The 24,217-nt window shown below is 47.8% G+C and overlaps 1 protein-coding gene across 2 annotated transcripts in view; it reads left to right on the top strand.

Moving 5' to 3' along the window:
• CACNG3 (calcium voltage-gated channel auxiliary subunit gamma 3) overlaps positions 1-23,800 on the top strand; it is a 75,940-nt gene extending 52,140 nt beyond the window's left edge. The window contains exons 2-4 of one of the 2 annotated variants that reach the window (XM_063143000.1): positions 17,401-17,484; positions 18,121-18,255; positions 22,859-23,800. In XM_063143000.1, coding sequence (XP_062999070.1) covers positions 17,401-17,484; positions 18,121-18,255; positions 22,859-23,373 — 734 coding nt within the window. In that variant the 3' untranslated portion in view covers positions 23,374-23,800. Of the gene's footprint in view, positions 1-17,400; positions 17,485-18,114; positions 18,256-22,858 lie in introns of both variants that reach the window. The other variant, XM_063142999.1, reaches the window with a different exon arrangement.
• Positions 23,801-24,217: the final 417 nt, after the last annotated feature.

The following is a 24,217-nucleotide window of genomic DNA, read 5'->3' as shown; positions in this document are numbered from 1 at the left end:
TGGATTGGAAATCTTACGGGAAGATGTTAGGATAACAATAGAGCAAAATGTATGGATAAATTATGGATGACTCAATCAAAGAAAACTATACCAATAATCCTTAGGGGGATTTTTTTTTAATTGTTACACAGATGGTATATTATGCTGGTGCTCCTGACCAGGATAGGAAACACAAATCATACAAAATGTTGGCGTAACAGTAATCGGGAAGGTTTATATATTCATATGTGGTGTTCATGTCCTATTGTGTTACTGTTTCGGAACATTATATTTTCAGAAATGGCAAACAATACACATGAGATTATACATGCCACACATCAGTGGCTCTATTAACAATATGGGAAGAACCAAAGGCAGAAGCGGACATCTAAGGAATTAATTGTCTTCATGGGTGATGGCAGCTCACAGGGTAAATCGCTAACAGTTGGAAAACTGCAAAACATTTAACACTGAAGTCTTGGTACATGGATCTGTGGCAAAGATTATGGGAAACAGACTAAAAACAACTTGCTAACATAAAGAAAATTTCCAAGCAGCCCAATGGACATTTTTTTCTTATAAAGTATATGTTAAAATCTATGACCACACTGTCAAAAGCTACACTTAAACTTCATATAATTTTCTTTTTTGCTTTGTTTGTTTGTCTTTGTATTTGGAAACCTGATGAAAACTTCTTTAAAAAGTAAAAAAGAATGCCTGGCTTAGGAAGGTAAATATGATTTGACAGGTATAAACTGAGATGTGGTGGGATAACTCCCATAATTGGAATATAGCAACTGAAGGATAAAACTTGTTTAAAAAATAACAAATGCAACACAAAGGGGGGTGGAGTAGCATTTTATGTAAAAAAAAAATGTGAACAACTGCAAAGAAATTAAAGGAAGTGAACAAGACAGCCCTGTGGAGAGCATCTGGGTAAAAGAAGAAATGGAAAAAGAAGTACAGAGTCTGCCATCCAAAGAAGTGGATGTGGGTAATGCTTTTGTAAAACAAATTACAGATGTTGCAGAGAAGCAAGAATTAGTTGTAATGGGGGACTTCAGCGACCGTGATATCTGCTGGGAGACAAACTCCACTAAGAGTGGAATCTCCAAATAATTCCTGACATGTGTTTCCAGGTTTGTTCAAAGCTGTGACACTGAATAGTAGAAGATAGCATGAAATTGACAAGAATGCTGATAATCTTTATCATCACCACCACCACCACCACCACCATCATCATCGGGTTACTAGCTTAGTGAATGGGGGGGATGCTGTGGAGATAATACATCTTGATTTTGGCAAGACATTTGATGAAGTTCCCCATGATATTTTGATAACATTTTGATAATATTGTCAGGGCAGGGGGATTCACAGCTGGATGGAAAACCAAAAACAAGGAGTGCCCATCAATGGTTCCTTATCAAATTGGAGAGAGCTTTTGAGTGAAGTGATCCAGGTATCTATCCTAGGCCTCATACTCTTCAACATTTGTATCAATCACTCTGATGAAATTTGCAGATGACACAAAGGTTGGAGGGATAACTAACACCTCAGAAGACAGGAATACAATTCAAAACAACCTTGACAGGAAGGGAAATTGGGTTGAAACAAATACAATGAAATCCAGCAGAGACAAATTCAAAGTTCTGCATTCCAGCAAAAATTAATAATCAAATGCACAGAGGTATTGAAGATACTGGCTTGGCAGTAGTATGTTTGAAAAGGGTCTTGGAACTGTATTTGTTCACACAAGCAGAATGTCAATCAGCAAGTGTGATACAACTTTTAAAAAAAGAAGAAAGAGAAAGGGCTAATGTGATTTTAAGCTGCCTTAATAAGAACCACAATTTCCAACTCACAAGCAGTAATAGTCCTACTTTATGTCACACTTGTGAGACCTCATCTGGAGTATTGTATTCAGTTCTGGGTGCTGCAATTTAAGAAAGATGGTGGGTTTTGCATGGTGCTGGGCGAAAGGGGCTCTCCTACCATAGCTGTGAATGACAGAAAGAGCTCACACAGGATGGCAGCTCCTCAGCCCACAGTGTTTCTGTCTGGGCAGAAAGACAGCTGACACCTTCTCCAGGGGTCTTCCAACTCCCCCCAAAGGAGTCAGCCAGAGGCCAACCAGCTGTTGACCACAAGTAGGACATGGTGCAACAGCACCCTCCCACCCATGTTCCCCAGCAACTGGTGCACACAGGCTTACTGCCTCAGATACTGGAGATAGCACACAACATCAGGGCTAGTAGCCATTGATAGCCGTCTCCTCCAGAAATTTATCCAACACCCTTTTAACGCCATCCAAATTGATGGCCATCACTACATCTTGTGGTTGTGAATTCTAAAGTTCAACTCTGCACTGTGTGAAGTAGTCCTTCCTTTTATCTGTCCTGAATCTCCCACCAATTAACTTCATGGGATGACCCTGGGTTCTAGTATTTTGAGAGAGGGAGAAAAGTGTCTGCCTATCCACATTCTCCACACCAGGCATAGTTTTGTGCACCTCTATCAGGTCTCCCCTTAGCCTCCTCTTCTCCAAGTTAAGCAATCCCAGCTGTTGTAACTTCCCTCAGAGAGGAGATGCTCCAGCCCCTTAATCATTTTAGTTGCTCTTTCCTGGCAGATCTGCCATTTCATACCAATGCAAAGACACAGGAGCAGGGCAGAGCCTATAGGAAAGGCTGCTGCCACCGCCTTGTCCATCCTTTTTGCTGAGGCTGCCCGTCGACTTACAAGGTGTTCAAGCCCCAAGCAAGTCCCCAACCCTTCTGCACTTGCATCCTTCTCCCAGGCGCTGGGCCCTGCCGCCGCCCACTGTTACCTTCTGCCTGGCATTTTGTTTGGCTTTGAGGACTGCATTAATTCTGAATAGGGTTTCATTATAGCTACTTGGGGGTGGAAAGGGTTAGGGTAAAAGCAAACACGTGTGCGAACAGATTTTAACAAACAAACAAGCAAGCAAGCAGGAAATTGCAACAAGAGCTCCTAAAACGGACTCAACATACAGACACACACACATGCTTTGACTTCAGATGTCCCTGGTACAATCTGTCCCACAGACCATACAGGCTGTTGTCTCGCCCTCCCCCCATTCGCTCTGAAATGTCCGAAAGGCTACAGGGATGAGTCTGAAGCTCGGTGGTAGACAGAAGCAGCTCTGATCCCTGCACAAGGGCTGTGAAGCAGGAATCCAGTGGTCGACTCTGAAGCCTCCAAGCTCGGCTTCCTCGCGGCCATTGACAAAGAAATGGTCTCATGTAAGCCAATGTAGGCAGAGCAGACAGGTTTATTCAGGAAGGAGTCTGCTGCTTATCTGGGTGCCAAATCGTGGCAACTTTGGCACAAAATGGGGATTTGTTTGTTTGTTTGTTTATGCAGCAGAGAGCATTTCTAGTTTGGAATAAGGCTAGTTCTGGTGAAAGGGATCATAGCTGTGGCCTTGAGGGTGGCCTGGATGGAGATAGACCACCTTCTCCAAGAAGACCGGGGGGGGGAGCAAAAGGAGGTAGAGGGCTGGGGGGGGGCAATCTAGAGTCTTTTTTCTTTGCTTAAATATTATTTTACAGTGTTTCCTCCAAAGTCTGAGAATATTTCTGGATGTCACATGATTAGGTGGTTGCCATGGGAACTATCTTCAAGCTTTAATGAAGAGAGTGGAGGTTTTTTTAAAATCCAAGATAAATGTCAGAGGATAAAATAGATTGGTGCTGGCATGGAACCTTATGATGGGCAGTGATATACCGCCTCCCCCCCCCCGCCCCCGCCCCCCGCCACGTCATCACGGTGAAGATTGGATAGAGCCGCTGCCTGCCTGGCTCGTTCCCTCCACATCCCTTCCACCTGCTCTCATGCCATACGTGGTCCCACCTCCCTGCCCAGCCCTAGCCCAGCCCAGCCCATCTCCTCTCTGTAAGGGTTAGAGATCTGGGTGGGGAGAGGCGGTCGGTTGCCTCCAAAGCAAAGGAGGCTCAGCAGCAGCAGCAGCAGCAGCAGCAGCGCCGCTCTGCTTCCCAAGGCCTGCATATTACAGGCTCAGCGACAGCTGCACCTGCCTCTCCTTCCCCACTGTTGGAGTTTAGACTCTAAGCTCCCCTGGGCCACGACGTTTCCATTTTGCTTGGTGCTGCATACCTGGACCGGGTGAATCAAAATATCCAAGGGGCAAAAAGGGTTTCCACCACCACCATGTTAACCATGAGTGTGGTGTCGAGTGCACCCCCCCCCCCATGGATCTCCATGCAGCATCATTCTGGTCCAGTTTTAAACCCTTTGGCTTGGCTTGTCCCTTGGGCCCCCCACCCACGTAGGCTCTTCCCGTCTCATGGTGCAAGTGCACCTTACAGACACCCAGTGGCTCTTCTTCTGCAATTGGAATGGAAGGGTGGTCAGGTAAAGGATCCCAGGACACATGTTTTGCAGGCTGAAGGGCCCGAGTTCTGCTTCTGGCTTCTCCAGGTGACAGGTGATGGTAAAAGCCTCTCTCTGCCCGAGTCCCCAGGGAACGGCTGCCACAGGACACAGTGGACAAATGGCTGAAAGCCACTACCTGGGTTCCCAAGCCCCTTGTTCCCGCTGGTCACTTCCCAGCTCAAAAGCCCCCTACCCAGGCTGCCTTTTCCATGCAGGGGGGAATATATGCGGAGACGTGCATCATCGTTACCCCTGCAAGTGCAACAGCCACTGGGGGAAGAGGGATTTGAGCTGGAGAAGGACTGGAGGTGGGAGCGCATTCACCCAAGTGAAGCATCTCATAGACTGCTTCGGGTTAAAATATTTTATTTTGTTTTATTTATTATTATTACATTTATATCCCTCCTTTTTTCCTCCAAGGTGGCATACATAATCCTCCTCCGCCTCTCCATTTTATCCTCACAACAACCACCCCGTGAGGTAGGCTGGGCTGAGAGTCTGTGACAGTGGGTTTCTATGGCCGAGTGTGGACCAGAACCCAGATCTCCGGACTCCCAGTCCAACACTTTAGCCACTACACCACACTGGCGGCTGCTGGGGGGAGAATTGGGGAACTCTGTAGTCTGAGAACCAATCTACAAGGAAATGGCCCCACCCCTTGACCAAGAGGGAGATCTACACTACTGCTTTTAAAGCGCTTTAAAGCACTTTGAAAACGTTTTGAAAACTGTATATGCAGTGTGTCCTGGGCCCAAACAGTTGTCAGAACTGTTATAAAGCGCTTTAAAGCAGTAGTGTAGATCCCCCCCAGGTCACAGAACACCATCAGGCACACCCAGTGTGCAGGATTTGATTTGGAGGAAGGGAGCACAGTGCAGCTGAACCGCACGGGAATCACGTTTAACAAAAGAAGACGCACTACAAAGACCTTGCAAAAATTCACCTTTTTGAGAGGGAAGCTGCAGTGACAGCAGCATGTGTCACGAACACCCCCCATATGCTCTCATGCCTCACAAAGTCATCTGTGCAGATTGAGCCCGAGTCTGAGAATCGTGAGCTATTTTTGAGTTGAACTTTCAGGGAAAGGAAGGAAGGAAGGAAGGAAGGAAGGAAGAAAGAAAGAAAGAAAGAAAGAAAGAAAGAAAGAAAGAAAGAAAGAAAGAAAGAAAGAAAGAGAGAGAGAGAGAAAGAGAGAGAGAGAAAGAAAATACCAGCCAGTAAATATGCACACAACCCACTGAAGATAAGGGCATAAGAAAAGCCCTGCTGCTGGATCAGACCAGGGTTCCACCCAGTCCTGCACTCTTTTCACACAGGGGCCCACCAGCTGCCCCCCAAAGAGGACAGCACTCCGGCTGTGTTCCCCAGCAGATGGGACACAGCGACACACTGCAGCTGATACTGGAGCCTCCGTGACTCGTAGCCATCGATCGCCCCATCCTCCCTGAAGTTGTCTAATCAATTTGAAATCCGTCCAAATTGGCGGCCAGGTCTGCTTCTTGTGGGAACGCTATGAGCAGCCCCACCAGCTCTGCCTCATCCTGAGGCCATGGCTGTGCTGTGATCTGCATGGAGCTTTCCTTGGAAAGGGTGTGGAGGTTTCAGGGTGTGGCCAAATGCAGCCACCCTTTCAGTAATGGGCTGAGCTCAGGCAGAACAGCGCTTGCCTGTGCTTGCCTGCAGCCTGGGCCCAGTAAAGCTGTAGGTGTGTCTCCTGCCATATAAGCCTGTTCCTGGAGCTCAGGCTCCCTTCGTCGCAGCACTCTGTAAAATCCATTTTCTGGAGCTTGGAGCAGGGCTTTCTCAGTGTTGGCACTCTTGCCATGGAACCAGCTGCCCAAGGAGGGCTGTTTGGCCACCGTGCTCTTAGTGAAAACTTTATTATTATTCATTAAATATTAGAGAAATTGTTGGTTACTGCTGCTTGCCTTCTGCTTGCTATTGTTTCATTTGCGCATTGTTTAAATCTTAAAATAAATCACCTAGATCTTCTTATGTAACTCATCACACTGGGTGCTTTTTAGGACAAATAGTGGTTTGAGAGATAAATTAGAACAGAGGAGATGATGGGACAGTGACTTGCCCAGGGTCAGAAAGGCAAAGATGGGGAGGCGACACAGGTGGGCCTGTGGCCAATGACGTGAAGAGCAATTGCACGGAGGGGAGAGCACTGATGGAGGAGTGTGACAAACACAAGGGACATCTCTGCAAGGTTGGAACCAATGTGATATACAGATAGGGAGCCGTGGTTTAGTCACAGTGCCGTCGTTCAGGCTGAGCCCTGGGGTCACGGGTTCGTATCCCATGCGCTCTGTCACAGCAGCATCCAGGGAGAGGCCGTGTCTCCGGGTCCCGGTGCTCTTCTCAGCTCGGTCTCCCTGGCTTGCCACTGCTCAACTCACCCAAGAAGAGATCGTAGCCCAGTGGCAGAGCTCCTTCTTTGCATGTGGAAAGTCCCTGCTTGGCTCAGGGGCATCTCCTATTCAAAGCTGGGCTGGGAAAGGGGTCTGGCTGGGACCATGGAGAGATGCCCCATCAGAGATGGTCTGTCTGTGCCTCAGGCATATTCACACGTTCATGATGAAGTACAAGCCTTCACATTAAGTACATGGGCAGGCTGCACATGCGCTTTGCAGACTCCTGGAACAGGGACTGGTGCGGTTCTGCATCCTCAGCTAGGCCAAGGGTCTAATTGTACAGCCGATCTCGGCATTTCTCTCCCCTGCGCCTTGCTCGTCTCTAAAGAGCACCCACCACCCGGGTTTCTAAGCAACTCTCGCGCTGGAGACCAGAGCTGCTTCTCTGTCAGGAGCGCCACTGTGAGTGGGAGCCTCTCGCCTGATCCCCCTCCCACCTCGTCTCATCCCTGTGTGGGAGGGCAGAGTGGGAGGAGGGGGCTGCACCCAGTGGGGAGAGACACATTCAGACCATTCCATCTGTGTCCCCAATTCCATCAGACAGGGCCACTGCCGGCGGTCGGTTCCTGAAGGCAGGAGCTAAGGGGCGCCCCACCCATCCGCTATGCAAGGACAGAGGAAAGGGCCCATTAGTGGTTGTTTCAGCCTTTCCCCAACACACATACACACACACATACACACACACAGCATTTAAACTTGGCGGGTGGGTGGGTGTGTTTCCTGCTAAGGTAATGTCTTCACAGGAGATGGCAAATGGGTGTCTGCAGGAAGGGCTTCAACCTGTAATTTCCAGCTGCACAAGAAACCTGCAGCTCAGGATTTGGTGCCCTGGCTCAAACCAATGTGTGAGAATCTGAGCTTTATTCCACGTACCTGTTTCCCTCGAATTATCCCCACAGCACTAAGCTGTCGGCGTTGTTGTTGTTGTTGCTACCGGGCAGCAAAATCCTTTCCATACCAGGAAATGGATTTAAGGGGAGAAATGTAAAAAAATCATTAAAAATCAACGGATGACCCAATTCAATTCAAATTTGGTATGTTTAAAGCTCTCCTTAATATCTATTACTGTGCTGTCTTTACCTTTAACGCTTACGCAGATGTAAGCATTTGTTTAATTTTTCTTCAAATCCTGCTCCTGTGCCCCAGTGGCCACTCAGATGATATGCTCAAAAACTAGTATCAAAATACAGTGAGTCTTTTGCCTTTATAGCACAATTAAAGCAGGATGCATGCGAGTACTTCACAATAAAAGCAGATTATAAATTGGAAAACTTCGGAGTCCTCCGCAGTGATTGCACAGTATAAACGCTGGTGTGATAAAGCTGTCTGTCTGTCTGTCTTTCTGTCTCTCTCTCTCTCTCTCTCTCTCTCTCACACACACACACACACACACACACGCAACACTCTCGCGCGCACACACGCCTCCGTGCCCCCTTGACTTGCCACCCCCCCTTCCAAGTTCCCTGCCTGTGCTCTGCCTGCAGGTCCTCCTGGCCCCCTGGCTTCCCATGGGGCTTCAGAACCGCAATCAAGGGCAGGGTTCTCGGGCTGACAGTTTCCTCCCAGAGCAGGAATATCACTTTGCTCAAAAATGCTGGCGGGGTGGGGTCTTGCCTGCTTTTACTCCATAGTTGCTCAGATAGTTTTATCCCATTATTATATGAGCCTAAGAGCTCCATCACACCTACACTTTTGCCCTCGCATTATCCCCCATTTCCATAGTGAGTGAAGCCCTGATTTTATTTATTTATTTATTTATTACGGAGCTCTCTGGGTGGTTCACAAAAATTAAAAACATTCATAGTATAAAACAACAGTATAAAACCATAATATAAAATACAATATAAAAGCTCAACGAGATAAAAACAGCAGCAATGCAAAATTACAAATTTAAATCACTTACACCTGTGCGCTTTTAGGGTTCATGCATCTTTACACTTCTCCTCCCCTGTGCACCTGCGAATCGATATTGCACCCACCCACGGATCTCCTTCGTACCTCCCCCTACACTTCATTGGTTGTTGGTGGTTGGACAACTCCCCCCGCCCTCCCTGCACTGACTGTGATGGACATGGGGCTACTAGGTGCAACACTACCTGGGATCGGGCTGGTAGGAAGAAAGAAAGGAAAGGGTGTGCTTGTAGGGAGAGAGAGAGAGAGGGAATCCCACTTCAGTAAAGTGTCCACCTGGATGGAAAGAGACACGGGGCTCTTGCTTACCCGCCGCTTGACTCAAGGTTGCCTCTCCGCCTCCCCTTGATGCAAAACAGAGGGGGGGCCCACCTGGAATAAGAAAAGAAGCCGCTGCTGCAGCCCTCCCGGGATTGGTAACCTCAGCCAACTGCGGAGACAGCTGGTGTCCAAACCTTGTGGAAAGGGCACCAGGCAAACCCGGTTCCCCTCACCCCTTTCCTCTCCCCGCCTCGCACGGTGCACCTCTCATACATGCTCCATCTGTCCAACACACACACACACACACACACACACACACACACGAGCCCTCCGTGGCTCTCTAGAACTAGAATATGTTTTACTCAGAAGTAAGACTCTCTCTGTTCAATGGGGTTTACTCAAAGGTAAGCCTGCATGTGACTTTAGCAGTTGAAATCAATGGGATTTACTTTTGAGTAAGGGAACCAGCAGATCTGTAGTGTATGAAGATGAAGATGCACAGCTTCCGATGATCAAAGGAATGGAAGATCAATCCTACCATCCTTCGCACTGGTGGACTATGGGGAAAAGAATTTAAGGGAGGAAAAATTTAAAAATCATACAAAATCAAAGGATGACTCAATCTGATTCAAATTGGGCATGCTGAAAGCCCTCCTTAAGAGCTATCACTGTGCCAATTTGCATCTCTTTATCTTTAAAAATGAGTGTGCTGCTGGCAAGGAGGGTGCATTTTCCACATTTCTTTTAAGGTGAAAATGCCTACTCAGGAGTAGGAACATAAAGTTCAATGGGACTTCTTCTTGCTCCAGAGGGACTGCTTATAACCCACAGGCAAATTTAATCCACAGATTAATTGATTAATCAACTAAAACACCCTTTTACTAAAGAAAAGGGACGCCCCTCTCTTTCGTCAGCAATACGGCCCCTTGAAAACACGCCCACAGAACATCAGATTGAAAACAATGGTTGAAAATACATGCTGAAGCTTGAGCAGAGTGCTTTTGCATTACCAGAAGAACCGGACTTTCCACGTGCCAAAATACATCGCTAAGGGGTGGGGGAGAACCGCAATCACAGCAGGACATAGTCAGCATCATCTGAGTCCTTTCCATGCAATTCACTGCAATAGCAGACTATAACGCTGGTGTGATGGAGCTTTCAATCAGAAGATGGGTTTCCTGTGGGGCTTGTGTGTTCTGCCCTCCTATATGTCTTGAAACGGCGTCTGGTTCCAAGGTTTCCAAAGGAGTGCAGCATCCTTAGGAGTCAGCCACTGTCTCTGCAACACATCTAATAAACATGCCACACCCTCCTGGCCCAGCAGCTCAGAGGACACAAGCCCAGTCTGGCAGAGGGCCCAGCACCCAAGCCTGGATCAGGGACCTCTCTGGCGAGGGTTGGTCACAGCCCCAGCTTCTCTACAAAGGGGCCCTGGTTACATGGGATGGCGCTCGCTTGCCCCTTCCTCCTGCACAGCAAATGCCGTCTGGAACCACGGGCCGCTTGCCGAGAGAGCATGCCACGCAGAGGGAACCACACCCCTCTCCAGAGACCAGCTCTGGCGTTTCCGGGACAATCTCTCCCTCCCCCCGCCCAGCCGGAGGAGACGCTGGGCAAGGGGCTCCTCAATTGCCAGCCACGTCGCTGGTTCTCTTCTAGCTCTGCTTCTGCTCTCTGGTCCAGCTAATCTAGCAGGATCTGGACAGCCTCGTATAGGGAAACACATGCCCACAAATGCTCTCTGGCATGACCTACACTGTAGACTGAATTCTCCACCACCACCACCCTCATGATAATAGGCTTACAACCCTGGCCACCAACTGGACCTTCTGGCCCCAGTAAAAGGCACCAATTACACACACACACACACACACACCTGTACTCCACAATACACTGATTGAGCCCTATTTACACATGCAGCAAAACAAGGAGGAATGTATCACTTCAGAATGCAGGTCAGAGGTCAACCATTTTTGGAATGGCCCCCTTTACCACCTCATTCTGTCACATGTGTAGATCGCCAGGTCAAAGAATCACTGCCAGGTTCAGGAAGCCTGTGGGAATGGCAAGCAAACCTTTCCTTCCTTCCTTCCTTCCTTCCTTCCTTCCTCCTCCTCCTCTCCCTTCCCTTCCATTCTTTTAAAACCTTCTTCTCCCATTCACTGCAGGGCAATGTGTCCAGGACGGCTAGTAAAAAATTGTGTGGAGTAGTAAGCTGTGTGGGCTTCTTTGCAAGACTAGCGTGGAGTGCCCAGTGGGCTCGAGAATATTCTTTCAGCTCACTCTCTGCTGTGAGGAGAGCGCTCCTGAGCACATGCTAGAGAAAGTCCTGCCCAGACTTTCAAATGTGCAGACATTATTTATTAAGGCACAGGCAGCTGGTTGGCCGCTGTGTGAACAGAACACTGAACAAGGTGGACCCTTGGTCTGATCCAGCATCAGGGCTCTTCCTACATTCTTAGTTACTTCAGTACAAAGATTCTCAGAGCAGCTTACAATATAGAATTCATAGAATCATAGAATCATAGAATCATAGAATAGCAGAGTTGGAAGGGGCCTACAAGGCCATCGAGTCCAACCTCCTGCTCAATGCAGGAATCCACCCTAAAGCATCCCTGACAGATGGTTGTCCAGCTGCCTCTTGAATGCCTCTAGTGTGGGAGAGCCCACAACCTCCCTAGGTAGCTGATTCCATTGTCGCACTGCTCTAACAGTCAGGAAGTTTTTCCTGATGTCCAGCCGGAATCTGGCTTCCTTTAACTAATTCCTTCCTTTAATTAAAAGCAAGAAGCAAATGAAATCACAAAAACAAAAGTGGATGCAGAATTAGACTACTTAAAATGGAAGGCATCTTCTCCAATGTGACCTGGAGTGAATTGTCACAGTTATTAAAAAAAAAAAAAAAACCAAAACAGTGGGGAATCTCTGTGGAAACTTGAAGGTTGCTGTAAGCCCTGTCCTGCAGATGGAAGGACACCCCTTCCCGGGAGCGGCCAGCATATTTGCAACACCATTTGGAGGGAAATAGTTCGGTAAGGCCTACTTGCAGGTGGAAGTAAATATTATTTATTTTTATTTTATACATTTCTTAGCCTCCTTTCAAGAACGTAGTCTTCCCAAAGTGGCTTACAATATGAAAACAGTACAATTCATAAAGCCCCCTTAAAAGAGGCCACAAGGGGAGCCAGCCAGATATCTCATCCGGTAGGGACCACCAATAAAACGGTCCTAATGGAAGATTCCAAGGAATCCCGCACCACCCACACTACAAAAGGTCTGGACCATTATGCCAGTCTAAGGTTCAGTATTCGGCTCCTGCTGTCTGGCAAAGTTTTCCAAGGTATCCCAAGAACACAGTATTGTTGTGGCAGCTGAATTTGAGGAAGAACATCTGGAAATATTGCAAACGGTGCTGAAATGTGGAGAAGCGCATGGGTTATGAGCCAACCATGCAACATTTAAGGAGTCATTTGTATACTATGGGGACATTATAGATGCAGAAGGCTTATGTAAATCTCCAGAGGAAATGAAAAACCCCACCCTGGACGCCTCACAGCCCCAAAATGTGTCTCAGTTTAGACCTTTCATAAGTATGGATTTGTATGAAACTTGACAAGAGTATTGCATCCACTGAACTGCTTGTTACAGAAGGGCCCAAAGTATGTGCATGGTGGCCGGGATCTAAACATCAAAGAGAAGAACTCCCTAGTCAATGTGCAGGATGCTGGCAAGCACGGCACCAGCCCAAGCCTGTACCTCTGCATCCCCAGGAATGGCCACACACTCCAGGGCACTTTGACGGCAGCAGTTCTGAATAAACAGGCAGGCTCATGTGGAAGGAGACCCATCCAGGAGAGTTTGCAACATGGGAGACAGTGAGCCAGAAGACTGAGCAAGGAGTGAGGTTCCTTTTCCCTTCCCTGTGGCTAGGAAAAGCCAGCCAAATCCTGCAAAAACTAAGAAGAAGTGCACCCGTGCTAAAGCACAAAGCTCACATGATTTCAGTTCGCTGGGTTCCGTTTTTGCTGGCACTGGCACAGAACTTGGGTTGCTTTCGTGTATAAAATGTGCTTGCTGTTTGTTTTCTTGTTTGTTTGAGCACAACCACCTCCCTAGGAATGTGTGCTTGGCACTCTTCTTTAGGTTCGAGTCCCTTCCCGACTGCTGCTGCTGCTGTCATCTCCAAGGTAAGACGGAGATGTCTGTTCATTATTCCAATGATCCTGCTCCAGTTTGACAACCCCCAGCTCTTGCAGCAACGTGCCCATCGTCTGACAGCTGGCAACAGTCTTTGCTTGTAAAGAACCCCGGGAGGGAGCCCACAAACAGAAGGCCCGGCCCTTTCCTTGTGTCCAGTAATCTTCGGGTCCTGTCAGAACACATCATTCCACCCACTGAGATGCTCCCACTTGCCTCGTCACTCTTGCTTTTGGATGAGGGGGGTGAAGCAAGCACAAGCCACCATCCAGGGAGCTCCGTTCACCTCTGGGAGGCCCAGGCCCTGCTTGGACAAACACTGTCAGGTGGTAGATTCCACCTATTCTAACAAGATTCCATTCCAATGAATGCAAAGCCTTGTTGAAATGTCATCACAATCGTGTTTGGTGACACACAGTCAGCCACAGATGCACGCTTCCCAAGCCAGCCTGGGGGAACCATACAGAGAAACAGGATAGCATTTGTGCAGCCCATATGGATGTTAGATCCACCATGTACAATTCTGGGGGGGGGGGGCTTGAATGGGGATGGGGACGCCATGCATCCAGGCCTTGGCCCATGGGTTGTTTTGCCTAACTCTGTTGCATGACTAGAGCTGCGCAGGATCTACACTACTGCTTTATCATGGTTTATAACGGTATTGACAGCTGTTGGGGCCCAGGACACGCTCCATATGCCATTTTCAAACCACTTTCAAAGTGTTATATCCTGCTTGGTGTAGATCTGGCCCTGGGTTGGGTCCACTGAGTGCAAGGGGTTCACCACTACACCCAGAGAGTACTCTGAAGGCATTGTTTGACACAGTTCTATTGCCTCCGCTAGGAAGGGCTGGCCCTGTAAGGTGACTCCATGGGAGAGGGCTTCTGAGCTCTTCAGAAGAAGCATGTTAGTGCAAGAAGGAAAATAATGGAGTCCATATTCTGTTACGAAATGGATCCATCCCGGTCTCCAGTCTCTGACTAGGCAACTCATAGTTAGCTCCAGAGAGAAAGGAGGCATTTCTCAACCATAAGCATCGTATGAGGATAAGTTGTTGTATCCATTTTACAGAGTGAGGAAATGAGGCTCAAAAACCAGTAGACAGAGCAGTTTTACATGATCTCTGGTGAGCCAGCGAGTTGCTGGTTCCCCAAGCTGGAGAGCAGCTTAGATTCCCCTAGTGGTGTATGTGGTTCAGGGTAATAGTTCTCTGCTTCTGCATAGTGCTTTTGTGTTGTTCAAAGCACTTTGCCTACATCATATTTTTCTCATCCTTACAACAACCCTGAAAGGCAGGTTAGCATTCTTCCCTCCATATTGCAGATGGGAGGCTGAGGCGCAGAGAGACTGGCTTGCCAAGGGCACCTGGAGCATTCACGGCTGACGCAGGGTTCAAAGCAGGCAGCTCCGGGTCATCTGCAGCCTCTCGGCCACTAGCCACCACCAGATTTCTAGCCTAAAGCAGCACCTCGGTGTCCTCCTGCCCTTCCAATGTCCACAGTCAGGTACATTCCATTGAGGGCAAGAGCTAAGATTTGTTTTGCTCTTGTGTGTCTTTTTAATTAGATTTCAAAAGGATAGCAAACACTTGCTTTTTAATCTAGTGCCACCTCCCTAAGAGATTCACATTAATTCTGGTGTGAACAGTATAGTTCAGATAAAGAAATCAATATTGCAGCAGAAGAACACCCTATAGAATAAATGTAGGGGGGGCAGGGAGTTATCTGGAAAAGGGTCCCAGCAGCTGGGAAATCATCACCCTCCAGCGCCAGAGAGAGTCACAGAAACGCAGGGATGGTCTGGCTGAGCTGGACCTGTGGGAAAACGCAGATTTCCTCAGGGGAATGCTTCAGCTGACGACTTGCACCACTTCCTGATTTAAGGCCCCAGAGCTTATTCGGGAGAATTGCCATCTCACACTCAAAGGCAGCTGCCCCCTAGCAACAGCAGGTCGTTTTAGGGAGCTACCTGGCGCCAGCATGGGATGACTGCTTCCCTTGAAGGGCTGATCTCACAGCAGCCCATTCTCACAGCCAGGCACGGTCTTCCACTGTGCTTGCCGCCTTCCTGGCCCCGATGCTGGGAAGGCAAGGAAGAGTTAAAGCGGGAGCAGATGAATCCAGGGCAACAGCCCATTTCTGGAAATGAGTGAGCAATGTGAATTCAAGGGAACTGAGTTGAATTCAAAATGTAGGATGCTGAGCCAGTCTGGTCCTTGGAAAAAGGGAGACGTGTCATCTTGAGAGGCTGCTTTCATGAAAGATGCTGAGAGAGACACTTTATATTGCTACAAAAATCATACAAACAAATCAAGCCATCTTTATTCATCTCTCCTCTTCATACGTCTCTCCTCCCTTCCACAACAGTCTTATTATCGGCACTCTTCAGGGAAAGCCATCACTCGAGGGCAGAGCCTGCCAGGGAGCAGCTATAGGCAATACAGCAAGATTGGTGGTCCAGGCTGCCAGTCTGTTGCTGGGTGCGATTCCAGACGCTAGCTTTGGCCGTGCTCTGAACAGCCCTGGGCTCACCGTACCGGCTGATTCATAATAGGGCTGCGTGGAGGAACAGGGCTTCTTCAGCGATGGTGCCCACACCCTTGAGAAACCACCTCTTCTATAGCCGAGGAGGAAAGCAATGGTGCTCCACCGTCAGCAAGATGGGCAGCAGTAGTTGCTCAGACAACCAAGCAAACCTTGATCAGGGCCGTGGATCGCCTTGCTCACCTCGCCTGGCCTATCAGCACCAGGGGCTGCCTTGACCGGCTCTCCTGCAGCGCTCCCCTCTAGCTGCAGCTGAGTGGTGCAACACAGGCTGAATCCCTGGGGCTGACCACCCACAGCCATCCGCTCAAGCCCTACTTCAGACTCAAGGCCTCATAGTCTTCTGAATGGCTCCATTAAAATGTGCCTCTTCAGGTAAAAGGGGCCCTGCTGTTGTTGCTGCTGCTGCTGCTGCTGCTGCTGCTGCTGCTGCTGCTGCTATATTTTAGTTATTGGTGTCTATTATTTATTTTTAATAATGACGGTGATCGTTTCACTCTTATGCTGCTCTTCAAAATTCTTTTCAGTATTAGTGTGGATGATGATGGTGGTGGTGATGATCAACTCAAATGCTTTATGGAGAGGCAGTTCATAAATGGTTCGAAGCAATAGCTAGTTCACTCTCTTTTCCTCTTGCCCCCTCAGAAAATGCTGGGGGCAAGGAGCGTACGACAGTGTTTAAAAGTGACCTTGCAGCCCAAAAAAAAACGTTGATTGTTGATGGGGTTTCTATTTATATATATTGGAATTATTATTATTATTATTATTATTATTATTATTATTACTTCTGAGGAATCATTTTTAGACACAGTCAAGAAATTAGAATCGAATGTTGAGACCCAAGTGGATTCTGAGCAAGGGATTCTGAGCAAGGGGTGCTTCTGGATCTTTGGCCCCATCCAAGCTGTAGTTGTGACCCACTCATTGCATGTCAAAACCGACGACATGGATGCACCGACCAAAAGGCAGCAAGTGATGCATCCAGCATCTGTCAAATGAGCATCACAAGGGCATCTGCAGCAGCAACTCCTCCAGAGGGATGCTTAGGGGTGTGCATTTCTATGGCTGGTTCTGGGTGACTGAGATGATATTTGTTGTTGATGATGACAATGTTTAAAAATATGCTCCTCACCCCCAACACCACTGTGCTGAAACATTGAAAAGTCTTTACAATCAGGGACACACATTGTGAATCTCCACACCTCCAGTTCACAGTCCTGATGGCTGGTAGCAGTGGTGAAGAAGGTCATTATGGGATGATGGCACTTCACATGGTAAGTGCATCTGAACACTTCGGCTGTTGCACGGAGAACTCATGCCGGAGAGGCTGTTTTTGGCAGCTTTAATGTGGCAGGAGCAGGTTGGTCTTCGGTCCTCAGCCCTGATTTAAAAACAGGGATTGCAGGGTGCAGGTGGCCCAGTGGAGACACCACCTTGGCCCTCAGTGGAAATGGTAAAGCGAGTGCTTTGGGCTGTAGCTGCTTCCATATTTTCTTCTTCTTTTGCTCATAGAATGTAAAAACTGCTCCAGCTAAGTGGAAGGACTTGTCCACCTTGGCTTACATGTTCCTTCTATGTCTTTCAGAGTCTCTGGCCACTGTGGGGGCAAGATGATGGGCTAGATGGACCCAATCCATCAGCAGCTCTTCTGATGTTTCTTTTGTGTTGTTCCCCAGGGACATTCCGAGGAATCTGTAAGCAAATAAATCATTTTCCAGAAGATGCCGACTATGAACAGGATGCAGCTGAATACCTCCTACGTATGTGTTTAACTCCTGGGCAGTTGAGATAAGGGTTGACACTCACCTACATGCATACAAAGAGGGGGGGCACATCTGGGTACAAGAGAAATGGGGGTGACTAGCAAAATCTATTAGGAAATCATTGTCAGAGTTCATGTGAGTGCCTAAATCCCATTTTTAAATGGATCTTTGCTGAGCATCATGGTCATTTTTAATGCAGTACATTAACTCTCAGCTGTCTTATTTCCTGCTTTTCAGACAGCATATTGCACTCCTTTTGAATAACATTTTCAAAATATCGTATCTCCTGTTTTCCATTCATCTTTCAAAATCCAGTCATCTGTGATGTGGTGGGACATGGTGAGGTTTAGTCCTCAGAAATGCACCCAATAATTACAGCATGTCCCGGCTTATCTCACCAATAGACAAAGTCTAGGTGGCGGCTAGATGGACTGGTGGGCTGTAGGAAGTAGCGCAGGTGCAACAAATAATTCTGCCCATTTTAAGAGCTGATCCCACCTCGATGCACTCTTTGCATGTGGCATCAATGCAGCAGTAACCCACTTAATGAGCCCTGTCCTCCTCCTCCTCCTCCTCCTCCTCCTCCGCCTCCGCCTCCGCCTCCTCCTCTTCCTCCTCCTTCTCCAGGTGCAGTGAGAGCATCAAGCATCTTCCCCATCCTGAGCGTGGGTCTTCTGTTCTTTGGAGGCCTGTGTGTGGCAGCCAGTGAGTTTTACAAGAGCAAACTCAACGTCATCCTGAGTGCAGGGATCTTTTTTGTATCAGCAGGTGAGTTCCAAGTCACTTCTTAACTGCGGATTACTAAAGCTACTTGGAATAAGTTTGAAATCAGCCCATTAAAAGCATGCTTTGTGTCATTAAAACATTTGTTCCCAAGAATTTATTACTACTTTGCTATACAAGGATAGTCAACGCGGTTCACAGCAGAATAAAAAAAATATGACAAAGTTAATCCTAAACAACACACAGAATCACAGAATAATATATGTAAACTACAGCAAAAATAATATAATAAAGATCAAAACAACTAAAACAACAACAACAGAACAACAGACACAAGCCGCCAAAGTCCATTGGAACAGCCATGTTTATGCTATTTGCAGAGATGCAGGGTCCTTTCAGATGGGGCTGAGTCCAGCATTATCACTCTGCCGCATTCATAATTTTTTACAGGAAACCCATACAATGAAATCGTCTACTGATATAACCCTCCTGTGTTTTCCCATCTTTTCTTCTGTCTTTCTTCTTACCACAAAAACATCCATTAAGAAAAAAGACAGGACAGCCGCACAAGGCGTATTATTATTATTATTATCATCAACAACAACAACAACAACACCTCTATTCCACCCCATAGCCAAGCCCCCTGGGTGGCTTACAAAACCAAAGTTCTCTGGGAGGTTTACAAAGATTAAAACAGACAAAAGTTATCATTTATCTAAAAACAACTTTGAGCTGCCAGCCAAACCTAAAACCTATCTGGAATTGATTAAAAAACTCATCACATGGTGCTAAATGCCTGGAAAAAGAGAAAAGTCTTGACTTGGTGCCGAAAAGATAGCAATGTTGGCACCAGGCTGGCCTCATTGGGGAGATCATTCCTAAATGGGGGGCCACCACTGAGAAGGCCCCCTTCTTGTTGCCATCTTCCTAGCAACAAGAGAGGCTTTTCTTGGCCGTGTCGATCTGAGGCTTTTCTTGGCCGGCGCCATTGTGTCGACCAAGAAAAGTCCTGGATGTGTGCTGAGAGGCTACGGGTGGGGCTGGAGGCCAGGGCCTTCCCCCGCTAAATTGGGGGCCAGCCCTGGTTGCCCCGGAGATCCCCGTACTTCCGGAGGTTTCCAGGGTTTTCCAGGTCATCTGGTCACCCTAACACTAGAGAATCCATGGGGCCAAGCAATGTTCCCCAAGCACCACCTTCTGGAGCTGACCCACCAGATAGGAGCAGAACCACTGCAATGCAGCACCTCCCACTCCCAGCTCAGACATCTAGGAGCTCTCGCACCCTGGGGGGCAACTGGAAGTAGTCAGAGACAGCACATGGACTTCCTTTGCAAGGGGAGGGGGCATAAGCTTGCTGCTACATTTGTCTCTTAGAATCATAGGATTTTGAGAAAATGTTGTGGGTTCTATCACAACATGGTTGCCATCAGAGGCACATCCATTAAAAAAAGTGGCTGCCATGGGGGATAAGGATGAATCATGAAACATTTAGATGACCTGAGAAGTCAAACAGGTGAGGCTAAATGTAACTTGCCCCTGGAACCGAGGACAAGGCACAGGTGGCGGTCTGCACCTCAGCAGACAAAACCACTTCATTCCACAGAAGGCAAAATTATCTCTCTCTGCCTCCACCCCTGAAAGCCAACTCACCCCACAATCTCTCTTTCATGCTCCCTCTGCCAGCCGTCTCCACATAGAAAATCCATCTTTTTCTATGTCTCTCCCTGGATTACCACCCAAGCACCCCCAGAGAAATACCATAGCTCATGGTATCCCATGCCATTGAAAGATCTGGGAGAATCTAGAGGGGGGCGGAATCTTCCCCCAGCCCTTCTCCTGATAGAGGTCATCTGGTGGAAGACAGATGGGGATGAATCCAAACACTGGCTGCTCACCAGGAACTTTGCCTAAATATGGCAAACGGCAGGCAGTTTTTTTAACTGGAGTTGCCAAAGAAGTGGCACAACCTCCCCTTACACCACCTGGCGGGATCAACCAAGCTCCTGGTAAGGCACTGATGTCTAAGGCCTCTCCTTGCCCCTCTCACTGCTGCTGTTACAGTTGTTTCATAGGGGAGGACGGGAGTGCCAAGAGCCAGGACAGAAACACCCCTCTCCTAATTTTTATTTATTTATTTATTAAAACATTTGTATCCCACCCTATTATCACTGGGATCTCAGGGCGGCGTACAGATAAAATCAGAACACTATAAGCATCATTTACACTGCTAAGAAGTCGACGGCAGGGTTTTACCTGCAAGGTGGTGGGGAGGGGCTTTAGTAGTTCTCCCGCTGAAGATCTTTAAAGGCCCACCCCCCGCCTTGGCTATTCCTCTCTGAAAATAGGGCAGCAGGAAGGATGTAGGGGCAATAGGTGGAAGCTGACATTATCCTGGACCGTTGCTGCTGCTTCAAAGGAATGTGGAACCCCATAATTCCTCTTCAAGCAGGTTAAATGGACTTCGATGTATTTTGCAGACTCAGCGTTGGTACCTTGGAATTGAGGCTAAAAGTTGAGCTGATATACCCTCTGTGTGTTGCCTGAGCTAAGCTGGTATGTTAGCTTTGCATGTGCTGGAGAGAACTCTAAATTATTAAATAAAGGCAAAAAAGCCGTGCAGAAATATAAAGCCCAGTTTGCATCATTCACACATTGAAAAGATTCTGAAAGCACAGAGGAGTAAAAACGCAGTTCTTTTGCATCTTTGATTATCAAATAAAGAGGAGCTTGATCTTTGCTGTGCAAAGGAGTCTGGCATGTTAGGATCTGTTCACATCTGATCATCCATACCCTATGTGGACAGCCCTTGTGTTCGTTAATGTCCTGGGAGCACAGCCATCTGGAGAAGAAAGTTGCCCACCTTTGCCATATGAACTGCTGCAAAATTGCTCCCTTCCTGCCCCTGGCTGTTTCATGACAGGATCCTTGTCTCTAGAAACTCTTTTGCCATGGCTATCTTCTCACACACTTCACCCTAAAAAGGGACACGTGTTCTCCCTTCTCCAACTCAGAGAAGAGGAGAAACACCCCAAAGCGGAGTTGGGCTCGATAATGCAACACAGCTCAGTGGCCTCCCTGCCTCACTCACCACAGCCGAAAGGGCTGCTCCACAGAGCCAGAAGATGCCCCAGACCAGGGGGTGGGGTTGTTCTGGGATTACACAGATATCCAAATATCATAGAAATGTGAAACTGGAAAGGACCAGGTAGGGTAAGCACCGGACACTGGTTGTGCCACGTTTATCCTGCCCTTCTTCCAAAGCACTCAGGTCTGTATCCATGATGTGGCCTTCAGCTCTATCTTCACAACAATCCTGCAAAATAGTTCAGCTGAGAGATAGTGATCAGCCCAGGATCACCCATAAGCTGTGGTCTGTCTGTCTGTCTGTCTGTCTGTCTGTCTGTCTGTCTGTCTGTCTGCCTATCTGCATACTTGAGCCAAAACATGATTTCAGACATAGAGCTCTTTGTACTGGAAGAGGTGAGGAGTCACTGGCAAGCTTAACAAATCTGAAAATCTGCCCACCCTTGGCAGTGTTCCTCTAGGGCTCACTGCTTGCTCACTGCTTGCTGTCTGTCCCCTAAGACAGTGTTCGACCCCTTTTTAATTTAAAGGTTGTGCTGGTTGATTTTAATTGTTTGGACTTGTCGGCTTTTTATCTGCTACTTGTTTTCCTATGATTTCCTTTGATTTTAGTATTTCATATTATCTCTGTTGGTGATGGCCTTGAACATTTTAAAGGAAATACAGGATTACTGGTCTGATTTTTCTCAAAGTCATACTCTCTGGAAAGCCCCAGAGAGACGTTTGCTCACCCTCACCTAAGGAGATTCTGAAGCCAAGAGAGTCATCCTCGTGCTGCATGTTTCATGGCTTTCCTTGTCTTTGACCCCATCCTGTAATTTGGGGGTGGGGGTGGGGTAAACAACAGTACACCAGGGCCACAACACAAATAAAGCTAATTGTGTTACTGCCCAATTGAAAGCAAAGAAACGGAAGTTAGTTATTACTTTGCCAAATTTACCTGGAGGTGGCAGGGACCCCAAAAGCCTCCTGAGTACACCTTCCATTATGTCTTCCATTGGGTTGCAAGCATCCATGGTGGTATCAAAAGCCACTAGGAATCATGGAATCACCATGGCTATACTTCCCATGGTTCCTGGCATCTCTAGACATTACCAGCAGGCATGGGGCAGTGTCAACAACCTAACAAAGGCCTTTTATGTGAGCTTCCACCTACTTGTTAGTATGGAAAAAAGGAAGAAGATCTGGGTCTGATTCTAAATTCCATCTAGGAATGGACATGGGAAATAACGCAAATGCCATTTTCAGACCCATGACACATCACAAGTGACAAGACATGCAGATGGATCAGGCCCAGTTGTGAACCAGGCAAGATGTAACCTTGTAGATTCACAGTGACAGGAGGTCCATGAGAAAGCCATCAAACACACACACCTGCCTATCCATCTTGCTATAAAAGTATCTACCATTTCTTTGAAATATCCGGGACTGGAGGACTTTTAGCCAAAGTTGTTGCATTTGATGGGCCACTGGTTGCAGAGTCCCATTCATCTCTCCTGAATCAAAAAGGTGCTGGGTGGGTTGAGCAATGGTACTTTAGCCCTGTTCTGTTTCTTCCCTTCAGGGCTAAGCAACATCATTGGGATTATAGTTTACATCTCAGCAAACGCTGGGGACCCTGGGCAGAGCGACTCCAAAAAGAGTTACTCCTACGGCTGGTCCTTCTACTTTGGAGCCTTATCCTTCATCATTGCCGAGATGGTGGGGGTCATCGCTGTCCACATGTACATTGAGAAGCATCGGCAGATCCGAGCCAAGTCTCACTCTGTGGCACTGCTGAAGAAGTCCACCTTTGCCCGCTTGCCAACCTACCGATACCGGTTCCGAAGGAGATCCAGCTCCCGTTCCACAGAGCCAAGGTCAAGGGATTTGTCTCCTATTGGCAAAGGCTTCAACACTATCCCTTCCACCGATATCTCCATGTTCACCCTCTCCAGGGATCCTTCCAAGGTGACTATTGGGACACTGCTCAACTCAGAGAGAGATCATGGGTTTTTACAGATTCACAACTCCCTCCCCAAAGAGTTCAAGGAGTCTTTGCATAACAATCCAGCCAACAGACGAACCACTCCAGTCTGAGGCCAGACATTGTCCCTGGTTAGCCGTGAATTCTGGCAGTCAGAGCAGCCCTACTGGGTGCCATGTATAGAGGTGTATCGTTGAGACTGCATGACATGACCCACTCCCCCTGTGATGGTGTAACCAGTGAAACTTTGTTTTTAAAAAGAAACCCTAGATGACCACCCCACCCCGCTCTCAGGGGCAGCCTGGGTTGGATTTTTGTTTCGTTTCGTTTTGAAATCCTAAATTGCCTATTGCTCGGCCAAGCTACAGTGGCTTGGGTTTGACTGCATTTGGGTCTCCCAAAATCCCACATCTCTCATTCTCTGACCAAGAATGGACATTGCGCGTTGCCATGCGCACAGTGAAAGGGGTGCCCAGTGGACTGCCAAGATGGTGGCTGCTTGGAGGCCCTTTCAGGAAGGTGGAAAGTGACACTGGTGCTGTGCCCTCTGCAGAATGGTCACTTGTGCAGCATTAACCCAGAAATAGTGTTTGTGGGAAACCTCCAAGCATGAATCCTGATATTGGAAGACTGACAATGGCCCCTTCCTTCCATCTGGGATGTGCAGAACAGTGCTGGGGTTTGGGGGTGGGGCTCTCAGTTATTGTGTGCATGCATGACATAGCTTGGAATCCCATTTCCTCCCCAGGATTGGAAGAGACGGCCCTCAGCTATTTCTGGGGGTTTAGGAAGGGCTCTGTATTTTTTCGCATATTCAACACTCACGTCAAGGACTAAGGGGCAGAAACCCCCACCTCCATCCCTTCCATGGTGCTGGTAGTAACCCGCCAGCTGTGGGTCAACTTTTAATGTTACAGGTTGGATGAAGTCCCTGAAAAGAACTCCCATGCACAGAGG

This window comes from Elgaria multicarinata, chromosome 17 (genome assembly GCF_023053635.1).
Source record: "Elgaria multicarinata webbii isolate HBS135686 ecotype San Diego chromosome 17, rElgMul1.1.pri, whole genome shotgun sequence".
Taxonomy (NCBI): Eukaryota; Metazoa; Chordata; class Lepidosauria; order Squamata; family Anguidae; genus Elgaria; species Elgaria multicarinata.
This window is presented reverse-complemented; position numbering and strand designations above follow the sequence as displayed.